This window comes from Ursus maritimus, unplaced genomic scaffold, assembly GCF_017311325.1.
Source record: "Ursus maritimus isolate PB19 unplaced genomic scaffold, ASM1731132v1 scaffold_8, whole genome shotgun sequence".
NCBI lineage: Eukaryota > Metazoa > Chordata > Mammalia > Carnivora > Ursidae > Ursus > Ursus maritimus.
The window spans coordinates 81096701-81108456 of NW_024426996.1; the positions used below are offsets into that span (position 1 = coordinate 81096701).

The 11756-nt window shown below is 65.4% G+C and overlaps 2 protein-coding genes across 2 annotated transcripts in view; both read right to left on the reverse strand.

The window, feature by feature from the left end:
* Positions 1 to 1433, reverse strand: part of NAT8L (N-acetyltransferase 8 like) — a 7028-nt gene extending 5595 nt beyond the window's left edge. The window contains 4 exon segments of the mRNA XM_040625397.1: positions 1061 to 1286; positions 1289 to 1389; positions 1392 to 1412; positions 1415 to 1433. Coding sequence (XP_040481331.1) covers positions 1061 to 1286; positions 1289 to 1389; positions 1392 to 1412; positions 1415 to 1433 — 367 coding nt within the window.
* A 6143-nt stretch (positions 1434 to 7576) lies between these two features.
* On the reverse strand, positions 7577 to 9999 carry CUNH4orf48 (chromosome unknown C4orf48 homolog). The gene is made up of 4 exons (XM_040625490.1): positions 9587 to 9999; positions 9044 to 9199; positions 8754 to 8842; positions 7577 to 7691 (listed from the first exon to the last, which is right to left on the reverse strand). The coding sequence occupies exons 1-4, from the start codon at positions 9708 to 9710 to the stop codon at positions 7626 to 7628; spliced, it is 435 nt and encodes a 144-aa protein (XP_040481424.1). The 5' UTR covers positions 9711 to 9999; the 3' UTR covers positions 7577 to 7625.
* Between the last annotated feature and the right edge of the window lie 1757 nt (positions 10000 to 11756).

The following is an 11756-nucleotide window of genomic DNA, read 5'->3' on the forward strand; positions in this document are numbered from 1 at the left end:
GGGCGTACCCACCACCCACGTGCCCCCCCCCCCCAGCTGTGGAAGGGGCTTCGCATACCCCCTTGCCGCTCTAGCGAGGTGGGAAGCTCCGGAGCGCTGGACCAGGCCCCTGCAGGCTGTCCTACCCTTGCAAAAGTGGGGAGTGGGAGGGGGCACCTTCCAGCATAAGGCCCCAGGACCACCTTCTTACCAGGGCCGGCCCCCGGGGGTTATAAGGAGGGGGTGTTACGAGGAGACGGTGAGGGAGGGAAGCCCGAGATTGCTTCCAGATTCATCCGGGCTGCCAGGAGGCATACAAGCCTGCAGTGAAAGTCACTTTTGCTGCATGACCTTGGGAGAGAAACAACCCCCAGCCTCAAGCTCCTCATCTGTGAAATGGGGACAAGCACCCTCCCGGGCTTCAGGGGAAAGGCCTCAAAGCCCCTGCGGGGGCTGCCCCCTTTGGCCCCCTCACTCTGCCTCCTCGGTGCTCGCCCTCCCCCGGCACCCCGGGGAGCTGGCTGTCTTCCCCTCATAAATTAGCACTTGGAGCCGCCGAGGCAGCCTCCCCCGCCCCGCGGATTATATATAGTTACACGCGCCAGGCGCCGAGCCTCAGCAGCGGGCGCTACCTGCCGTCACCCCGCCCCCACCCGAGATGACCGGGGAAGGGACCGGAGAGGCAGCAACGCACAGAAAGGGGACGCAGGTGGAGACCCCGGCCCTCTCCCCCGCCCGCAGCCCCCTACCCTCCGCCGGCGCTCGTTCCCACGCCCTCGCCCGGCGCGCCTTGGCCAGGAGCCCGGACGCCACCGCCGGTGGCCACCTCTCCCCAGGCCGCCGCAGAAAGCCGGTGGCGTGCGGGTGCGCGTCCGTGCGCGAACGAGGGGGCCCGAGGGGGCAGGAGGGGTCCGCTTCCCTCCCAGGCTGAGTCCTGGGCAGGGACAGGAGCGCGGCCGGGGCCCAGGACCCGAGGTAGGGGCGACCGGGGCTGAGGGCGTCCTGTGCGTCTGTCCCCGGAGGGGCCGGGCGGGCGCGGACTGCGGCAGGCGCAGCGCGGCGGGGTCCCCCGCGCACTGACCGGCCAGCAGGGCGTAGAGGAGCTGCGTGCGCGGGTGCTGCCGCAGGCCGCGGAAGGCCGTGTTGGGGATGCGCTCCATGATGCCGTCGTAGAAGATGCGGCGCGCCGCCTCCTGCTCGGCCGCGCGGAACTCGCGGATGTACACGCCGCGCCCCCCCGGCGGTCCCGCGCCCCCAGAGCCGCCACGGGGCTGGGGGCCGGGCGCGGGCGCGGGCGCGGGCGGGGCGCGGCGGCCGGCCCGGGCGCGGCGGGCAGCGGGCACATGGCGCCGGCGGCGGCGAGCAGCGCGTTCTTCTTGGCCCCCGGCAGCGCCTCATGGTCCTCGGCGCCACGATCTTCGTCTCGCAGACCAGTCGGGAGGCCCACAATGCATGCACCCGGCCGGGCGGCGCAGCGCGGGGACGCGGGCCGGGCTGCGGGCGGGCACAGCCCGGGCCCAGGGCAAGGGCGCGGCGCCCTCGGACCGCGGCAGCGGCGGCGGCGGCGGCGGCAGCAGCGGCGGCAGCGGCGGCGGCGGCGGCGGCTCAGGGGCGCGGGGCGGAGGCGGCGGGCGGCCGGGGCGCGCGCAGGGAGCTGCGCCGCATTTTGGAGAAGTATTTATAATGCAGCGGCGCCGGTGCAGTCGCGGCGCCCGGGGTCCCGCAGGGTCCTAGCGTCCACTGCATTGGCTGCCGAGGGTCACCATGTGATCTCGCGGGTGGGAGCAGACACCGCCTCCGCGCCCGCCCGATGGCACACTTGGGCGCTGCGCGGCGGCCGGGTGCGGGCGGCCAGCGGGAGTGCGCCTGGGCGGGGGTGACGCGGGCCGCCCGGGGCACGACGGAGCGGCCGAGCCCTGCGAGGTGGCCGGGGACGAGCGAGCGCGCGACCGGGGTTCCCGGCCCGGAGGGGGCTCTCCGTGGGGGCTCCGGGCAGGGCGCCTCCCGCCCGGCCCTTGCACCCCCGCGCCTCCACCCCTCAACGCGGGCTTGGGAGCGCCCTGTCCTGGGGCCGGGCCGCTGGAGCCCGCGGCGCCGCGTCCTCCTCCTCTTCGGCCGGCCGCCGGGCGCAGTCACCGAACCATCTCCGTCTCCATCTCCCGCCCCTTTGTCTGAATGCGACGCCGGGCCGGGGCCCCGGGGAGGGGCGCCGCGGCTTTCCAGGCCTGGCGCCCCTGGGAACCTATGCCCGGGGCCACACAGGCTGGACGCGCGGGTACGCGGTCGGAGCGGGATCTGATGCCCAGGTCGCCCGCAGCCCCCCGCGTCCGGGAGCAGCACAGCAACCCTCTGCTCCGACACCGAATTCCCGCAGCTGGCACGGGGGGCGCTGGGCCGGTAGGACCCCTCCCGGTCCGGCCCCCCGCCCTCTTCGGCCCGCGCATGCGCTCCACGATCTCGGTGCAGGTGCGGGGAGGGGGGGTGCTCTTGCCAAGTCTTGCGGGTCCCAGCGAGCCCTACCTGCCTGCCGACGCTGCGGGCCGGGGGCGGGGTGTGAGGGTAAGGTTGGGGGACAGGTAATCCCAGATCCCGCCCCTAATACTTTTTGAACCCAGCCCCCTGCAGCTGTGCACCCCTTCCCCGCATCGCCCCTCATCGCCCCGCGTTCTCCGCCGTGACCCCGCAGGACAGTCTGGAGCTGAGTTCACCACACCCGCATGGTTGGAGTCGAGACCTAGGGGACCAGGCCCAAGGACCCTCAGCCTGTCTGGGGCCCAGCGAGGCGGCTACCATCACCTAGAGGCTAGGAAGGGGACGACCCATCTCCAGCGTCACGCCAAGGGACCCGGGCAGAGTACGGAGGACCCCGGACCTAGGAGCTGAACTGGTCCACAGACAGGATGGCCAGTGCAAGAACCATGGCTGGAGGGGGCAGCCAAATTGGGAAGTCACCCCACATTTCCCAGATACCAGGATTTGGGGCTTGGCTGTCATCTTTCAGGAGAGGAAAGTGAAATCATGGAGAATCTCAAAGGAGCACAGATCCATTCAGAAATCCCTCCACGTGCTGCCTGAGCTCCTGGGAGCCTGACCAGCCACACTGGACCAGGCTCCAGGTCCCGAGGTTTACCAGGTGGATGGCAGAAGTGTTCCAGAAAAGCCAACAGCAAGCAGGGGGTCCAGGCAAGAAAAACAAGGAATGAGGAGGGGTGGTTCATGTGCCTGGAGGAGTCGAGGGGCTGCAGAGGAAGGGGAGATACGGCTTTGGATGTGGGCCTTGAGCACCAGATCAGGGATTTGGGAAATATTCTGTTGTTCTGTGATGGGGGCCAGAAGAAGGGAGGACCAGGTGGAGGATCCAGGAGCTCCTGGGCAATATCCTGAACTCTGACCTCTGACCCCAGACCTGGTGTGAAGAGGCTCCTCCGTGCAGAGCGGCCCAAGCCCTAGAGGCCCACAGCCTCTGTGGGCTACTACCTGACCTACCCACCCCCAGACCCTGAACTTGAGGCTACCCGTCCTCTGGCCCCCAACAGTCAAACCCACAGGTGGAGGGAAGGAACTGCTTTTCCACTCAGCCTGACTTTGGTGGGCCCTGCATCTGCAGAGGTCTCTTCCTCCAAGTGGCCTGACCTCACCTTTAGCCCCAAGTCCTTGAACCCCCCAGCCCCCCAAAAGTGCTTGGCTAGCCTAGCACTGCAGCATCCTGGTCTAGAGGGCCCTGGAGAGTACCAGGAGGAGGTGGGGAGGAGACAGCCAGACTCAGCTTGGAAGGGACAGAACTGGACACCAAGGACAACCACCTGGAAGATTTTGGAGAACTCAGGGCCTGGGCTTTAGCTCTCAGAGTGGGGGTGGCTTTAAAGGGAAGGGAAGACTGCGCAGGCAGCAGGGTCCCAGGCCCGCGGCGGAGCCTCTTCCCTCCCCAGTGACATGAAGGCGCCCACCCCATGCTCTCTGCCTGCATCAGGAACCCATTCCACAGACAAGAAAATCGAGGCTGGGCGGGTCCTTCTCCAGGTCCATTTTCCCATGCACTCCTCTGGCTTCTGCTGCTCCGAGTCCCCTCTGCACCCGCACCCTAGTCCCTAGTCTCCAGGGCAGCCCCAACCACCTGCAATTCCTCCCTTTGCCCCCACAGTCCAGGTACCACCTTCGGAGCTAGGCCTGGGCCCACGAGAGAGGGGCGGGCATGCGGGATGGGACCCCTCCCAGACTCCAAAGTTCGAGTAGGGCGGGTGCCCTGGGCCTCCCCTGCTCAGAGCTAGGAGGATATGCCAAACACAGGACGGTGCATTAGCAGAAAATCCCTCACCCCAGGTGAAGAAGGGACCCGCGGGCCCATCCCAGGGCAGACCCACTGGGTCTCCTCCGAGGACGTGGTGAGGGCCAGCCTGTCCCTGCGGGGCCGGGAGGGGGAGAGCTGGGGACTGAGACCCAACCTTCAGAGGGTCAGAGGTACAGGGGGCCTGGGAAGCGACAGAAGTGGGTGGGAGTGCTGGAGGAAGGCCAAGGGGTCTCCAGAGAAGTGAACCAAAAGACCAGGGATGGGAAGAAAAAAGAAAAACAGACCAGATGGGAGGCCCAGTGTGCAACTGACAGCAGCTGCCCAAAGAGAAGAGGAGGGAACCACCATAATGTGATAGTGATTATTATTATGTCCCCAGCTAAGGGACCGAGACTCCTGATGAAAGCCTGTCCAGCTCTTTGAGGGGAACTTCAGTCCCGAGAGCTTCCTGGGCGTGGGAGGGAAAAGCTCCTGACAGGCACTGGCTGCCAGCAGCTGGTGGACCCAAACTGCTCAACCTCCTCACCCAGCGTCCATGGCCCAGCAGCCATCCCTCCCTGCCACACACGTTCAGTGAGTGCCCACCCTCTATTGGGCCCTGAAAAGAACAAAACCCTGTCCTCCTGAGGCTTTCCCATCCAGCAGGGGAGGGGCTGGAAATAAAGAGATCAAAGCTCTAGTATCCCTTGGGGAAAAAACAAACAAAACAAAGCAAGAGTGAGGCAGTCACGGAGGAGACCAAGTGGGTAGCTCCACGGAGACGACAGCCTGTGCAAAGGCCTGAAGGTAGGAGGGGCCATGAATTGAACTTGCCAGCAAAAGATATTTTCAGACGGGCCAGCTCAGAAAGTTTACTTACCATAATGTTTTCTAGGAAGATACTTGAAGACAAACAACATGGAGAGGATGACAAGAGGTCTACAAAGCAGTGACTCCAAACCAGAAGAGTGAAAGGTGGTCAGTGGGCAGTAGGAGTACCCCACTGGCTGGGAGCAGGAGGGCCAGGGCCTGGCAGGGGCATAGAGGTGACTTGAAGGTAAAGATTGATAAAGGCAAACAGCATGGGAACATTAAGGCAAACGTCAAGTCCAGAAAACAACGAAAGCTGTTGTAGAGACATTGCATTCCCAACTCACTGCTTGGTGGAGAACACTATCTACATATATAGTGGCAGATGCTCTTGACTGAATCTGCCTGCAGATGAGCAGGAAAGGGGTACCACGGCTCCAGGACAAAGCCTGAATGCTATCAGCTTTGACCGCACGTGAGGCTAAACTCCTTGCAAGAACTGTCCGTGCTGACTCTGTCCACCTCTCCTCCTCCCATGAAACCTCCATTCAGGCCTTCCCCACCCACAAATAACTCTGTTATTATCAAGGTCAACAATGACCAGGGCTGCCAAGTCTAGTGGTCCAAGGCTTTGCCCTTGCTTGACATCAGCAACATGTGACACGATGACCCGTCCTTTCTAACCAAAGCCCTCACCTGTCTCAGCTCTCTTCCTGCCTCGAGGCTGCCCCCTCTCCGCTGGGGGCTCCTCATTTCTGCCCTGTTAGTGCTCACCTCTGCTCTGTCCACACCCAGGCAACGAGGGTCTCAGCCAGCACTTCTGTTTCTAACTTTCTCTCTCCAGCCCCTTTTCCAGTTGCTTCCTGGACCTCTCTGCTCAGGGGTCTAGGGCACACCTCAAGACTAGCATGGCCAGGCACGGCAGCCTCCTGGGTCCTCCACACACCGCTCCAGGCCCCGTCAGGGGAGTCTGTGCTCCTCCTTCTTCCCAAAGAGTACTTCTATGAGAGCCTTTCTGAAACAAGCCCTTGGCCATCCCTATCTTTCATAGTAATAGAAACCCCAATTTGTCCTGGCGCTCGTGGCTGCCACAAAACACAGGGTGCCCAGTTAGGTTTAAATTTTGGATAAACGAATAATTTTTAGTATAAATATGTCCTAAATACTGCATAGGACATACTTATGCTAATGAGTACTTACACTAGAAGTACTTGTACTTTTTATACTGAAAAGTGTTCATTGGTCCTAGATCTGTATTTGCTAAATTGGACAACCCAAGCAGAGGACAAGGTCCGTCCCCACCTTCCTGCCAGCCAGGAATGGCCACGTGACTGAAGCCAACCAATGGAACATCCGCACGGTTGGGGCGGGGCCGGAGGGAAGGCACCTGCCTCAGCCAGCCCTCTGCTCCTTTCTGGGGCCCCAGGACAGGAGAATTCTGATCCCTTCCACTGAGTACCCTGCTGCTTTCCAGAACTGAAGGCTGGTCTAAGCTTCACACGGCTTCAGCACTCCCTCGTCTCTCTCTGGCCTGCCTTAGAGTTCACAGGCATCACCAGGCATCTAGCTCAACCTCCCACCACGACCACGGTAGAACTCTGGTTTGTTCATTGTGGTCCAGACACGAGGATCGGCAGCTGCATGCCAGGCCCTTCTAGGCAGAAAAGCACTGAGGACAGGAAAGGTCCTGGGGTGGGAGCAAGGGCAGGGCGGGTGCTGTGGGGCTGAGGCCTGGAGGAAGGCTCTGAGTAAACGCACGCACGACTTGGAGAGGCTGGGGGTGGGGACTCCTAAGCTACAGCAGGGCGAGCCTCTCCTCTCGGGCAGCCACAACCAGGGGATTAAAACCCCAGCAAGGCCAAGTGTCCCACGGCTGTCACTTCCAGCCCTGCCGTGCTCCCAGAGGCTACGAAGCTCTGCTCGGATATCACAACACACTGATGGACTGAATGGAGGGATGGCGGCAGGGTCGCCTGCTTCACCTGCAGGCCTCCTGCTGGTGCTACACACACACCTGTGGAGGACTATGGGTCTGTTACCCACAGGCACCACGCTTGTATTCAGGCCCAGATTCGTACTCCCTGGAGCCCATGGGCTGGGCTGGGGCTGTAGGAGGGGCCCAGCAGGCTAGGTGGAGGCTGGGGGACCGTGCCAGCCCTCTGTTCCTGGAGGAGCCTTCCCTGGCTGTGGGGGTCCACTGGCCGGGCCCGCAGGGAGCTCCCACTACAGCCATCCCCAATGCAGTGCAGAGGAGCCTGGGGGCGCTCAGCACTGGGACAGCTGTTCCAGGGGACGAGGCCAGCTTCTACACTCTCCTGGCAAGTCTGAAGGCAGACTTGCAGTGGCCACGCAGTGCCTATGGGCGCATGTCCACACGTGGGGCCAGACACATGTATCTGCTTAGCACTGGCCCTGGTGTGGCCCACACGAACAGCTGGGGAAACCAAGTCCCATACCAGGGACCCCTGGGGGCGACGCAGGGGGGCTCTGATGGCCAGAACAGAGAGACAGGACACAATGTGCTGGGCCGGGTGTTTATTGATGAGGGAACAGCGCTGTCTGAAGATCCTCAGCGCCCGGCAGGCCAACAGGCACACAGGGCCCGGCGCTCGGCCTGCAGCAGGAGTGTCTCCGTCTGCAAAGCAAGAGGGGGCATGAGGACAGGGCGCTGCGCCTCCGCTCCACCCACCAGCTCCTGAGGGCACCCATCTCCGGGCTTCCCCCTCAAGGCCATTGGCAGTACCCTCTCCATCTGTTCCTGAGACCTCAGAGCCCCCCAAACACAGAGACTGTCAGACCCTCTGCTAACCTGTGGGCCTCGTCCCCTTCCCACACTCTTCCTCTAGACCCTCTGCGGTTTCTGCCGGCACAGTTGTCCTGTCCAGGATCCTGCACACGCTCATCCCACACCATGACTACTTCTCAGCAGTTCTCCTTCAACCTGTATGCTGCCTCTTAGGGTCCCCCTCCCCGGCCAATGGCCAACGCTATACCCAAGAGAGGCGGGGACTGCTCCTCCCAGGAGCCCAGCCCCAGACTTGATGAGATGCAGACCCTGGAGGCACTCTAGGCCTCAATCTGGGCCCTGGGGAGCTGGCCAGAAAAGGGGACCAGGGTGGGGTCTCCCTTTCTTTCCACTTCTGGAGATTCTCCCCCATTCCCGAAAGGAGTACATATCTCTGTCCTAAGTGAAAACTCCCTTGGCTAAGGCACAGTGAGGACGTGGGAGAGGGTGGGAGCGTTCAGTATTCCTCCCAGACTTGGGGGGTGATCCCTGCACCCTGTGCGCACACCCATCCCTCCCCAGGTGAGGCTGGGGGCTGCGGAGCCCCCCAGACCACCCTCCTAAGCTGCCTGTTCTTGCCCAACCCTCCCCCCCCTTTCTGACCCAGGGAAAGTGAGCCCTTTCTCCCCTGCCCGCTGGGCCTCACTGCCCTATGTGGGGGGGTGGTGCTGAATTGAGACTAGAGGTTCTTCCTCAGGTCCTGGGTGTGGCTCACAGGGAAAAAAGCCCAAGGAGGACTTGGGGAAGGGGGCACCCTCCCTCACTGGGGCTGGAAACGCTCATGGGTGAGACCTGCGCCCAGAATGCCCCTCAGAACACTGGAGCCAGATGAGGGCAGGACGATCACCGGCCACTTGGATCCTTGCCCCCCACCCCCAGGCAGCCGCCTCCCGGCCGGCTGGAGGCACTCACCCGAGAGTCCAGGCTGTAGGCCGTCTTCCGAAGGTCCTGCAGGGCGCGCTGCATGAACTCGAACGCGTGGCAGTCCACGCACGGACGGCCTGCGGGGGTGCGCATTAGCTCCGAGGGAACGTCACCCTAGCCCAGCCCCCCCCCCCAGCACCTCCCTCCAAAGGGGCGGACCGGGAGCCGGACTGCGGAGGGGGCGCAGGGTCCGTGCTGGGAACAATGAGGCGGCACGGTGTTCCCGCACGCCCTGGTGGCGTCAGGGCCCCGTGGGGACCCCTCCGCGACGCACGTACTCTGCGCGGGGACGGCGCTCCCGGCGGTGGGCTCGGCGCGGGCCTGGAAACCCAGCAGCGCCACGCTCAGCAGCAGCAGCAGCCACGGCGGCAGCGACCTCGGGAGCCTGCACGGAGGCGGGGGGGCCATGGCCGAGCGCAGGGAGCCGGGCCGCCCTGCAGCGAGCCGCGGGGGTCAGCGGCGCCCTCAGCGGGGTTCACGGACCCCCAGCCCGCCCTCACCCCCCGGGCCCGCGAACCCCTCGCACCCCGCCCACCCCGGGCCCCCGAAACCCCCCGCCCCGCCCTCATCTCCCGAGCCCGCGAACCCCTCCCACCCCGCATCCACCGCGGTTCACGGACCCCCCCACCCCTCCCTCGCCCGGGTTCAGCAGCCCCCTTACCCCGCCCCATCCCGGGCCTGCGGACCCCTCCCATCCTGCCCTCACCGGGGTTCACAGACCCCCTACTCCGCCCTCACCCCAGTTCAGGGACCCCCGCACCCCTGCCCCCCGAACCTGCAACCCTCCCCCCAGGCCCGCGAACGCCCCACCCCGCCCTCACCGCGGTTCAGGGACCCCCGCGACAGCAGCGCCGGCGACTCGGGAAGACGTGCTGCGTCGGGCGCGCACTGCGCATGCGCTCCGACCTGACACCGCCCGGGTCCCCCATTCGCCGTCGTTGTCATGGGAACCCCAGACTGCCAGAACCACCAGTTTAAAGGGACCAAGGAAGCTCCGAACTCCGCGGGCTCCACCCTGGACGGGCTGCAGGCCCCACCAGGCTCACAGGCGTTGGAGTCTGGAGGGCTGCCGGGAGGAGGCGGCGTTTGGGCGGAACCTCGAGAGCCCCTGCGGGCGGGCGGGAAGCTGAGGAAGCGGGAAATCTGCTAGAGTCCAGCGGTGCGGAGTCTCGGGGTGTCCTTGGGGCCGATCCTGAGGGAGGGGCTCTATGCACGCCAGGGGCTGGAGAGGATCCCCGCCGGCCGCCCGCCGGCCGGTAGGGTCCGGTCGGGTCGGATTGCCCCGGGGGAGATCAGGGCCAGGAACGAGCCAGGCTGTGGGGCGGTGGGGAATCTACCCTCTCTGGACCTCACTCCCGCGCGACCTCGCCTCTGACCCTCAGGGTCGGGGAGAAGCCCTCCGGCCGGCCGGGTCCCTCCTCTCCACCTCTCGGAGCGTGGACAACTATTTGCCACTCCCCTTCGGCCCCGCCTCTCCCAGCCTTGAGGTCCTACCACCTTCCTGCTGTGTGACCTGGGAGGGTCGCGTGGGTTCTCTGTGCCCTTTCCTCCCTCGTGAATGCGCAGGGCTGTTGGAAGTAAAGAGCCTCGCGTGCCCCCACCCCCGAGGCTCCGGAGGCGCGCGGGTTTTAGGTTTCCGCCGGGCCCACGCGCGCCCCAGGCCCACGTCCAGGCAGCGGACTTGAGGGAGACCCCAGCCGCCGGCGCTGTGCGCGGTGGTGCCGCGCCTCGACGTCCTGCGCCCCCCGCTCCCGCCTTCGGGTCAGCTGTGGCCTCGGCCGGACGCTGGCTTCCCGACCCAGGGGAGGGGCAGTGCTCGTGACCGTCTCTCTCTCCTCTTCTCGATCGGGCGGGCTCCGGGGGGCCTGGGCTGGGAGACTGCGGGCCGCGGTCCCGGACGTGCGCACTTCCGCGCTCTTCCTCGCTGGGAGCCCCGAGGGCGGAGCCCCGCGCTGCAGCCTTGCGGGGGCCCCTGGGACCGAAGACGCCACTCGGCCTTGGCTCTTTACTGCCTCTCCGTCTCACGCTTGTGACCTGTGCGGGTCACCCGCTCCGCGCACAGGCACACAGCCGCGTCCACGCGCCGAGGGGGACCCAGCCTACCCAGAAGCAAGGTGCCGGCTAGACCTCGGGCAGCGGTGCTCTGGAAGCACGCTCTTCCCGGCCCCGCTGCAGGCTTGTCCGGCGCGTCCTGCTCAGTAGGGAGGAGTTGCTGATGCGCTGCGTCCCCGGGGTCCCGGTGGCACCTGGCTCCAGCCCCTCCAGCAGCGGATCCATCGTCGCGTGCGTACTCCCGCTTCCCCCGCACCCTGGGATCCTCCTCTTCGGATTCATTTCAACCCACGGTCCAGCCTGACCTTCGAGCGGAACACACCCTCGACCTCCCGCCGCCACCGCGCGCCTACCGAGGGGACCGAGCGGCCGCCGGAGCCGCGGGATGGCGGGGGCCGGACCTGGGGCGGCCCTCGGAGCTGCCGGGCTCTTGAAGTGCGGGAACCACGGAGCTCGCTCCCTCTCCATCCCCCCAGCGCGGGTGTCCCCTCCCCAGGGCACCGGCTTTCCCCTCTCGATTGGAGCCTTCCCTTCAGCGAACAGGCTGTGATGTCGTCTTCTTCTCTGAACTCAGGACCCTGAGAGCAAGACCTAAGCGGAGATGGAGTCAGCCGCTTGACCGCCGGAGCCACCCAGCCGCCCCTGTGATTGGGCGTGAGTCCCGAGCCCCACCCCGCCTCGGCGGCACTTCTCCCCGCGGTCCATTTTCTCCTCCTTTCTCGCCTGAGCCCGCTCCCGTCCGGCCTGCGACCTCAGCTACCCCGACCCACCCGCAGAATCTAGGGACAGTCCTCAGGACCCCCGCCCCTGGCTCAGCAGTCCCGCAGTCCCCTCCCCCCAGCGGCCCGCCTTCGCCCGCACCCCTCAGGGCAGTCCTTTGCCCCCCGCTTCTTCATGTCCCTCCTGAGGGTCCCGTCCTTTGCGACGGTATCCAGTTGT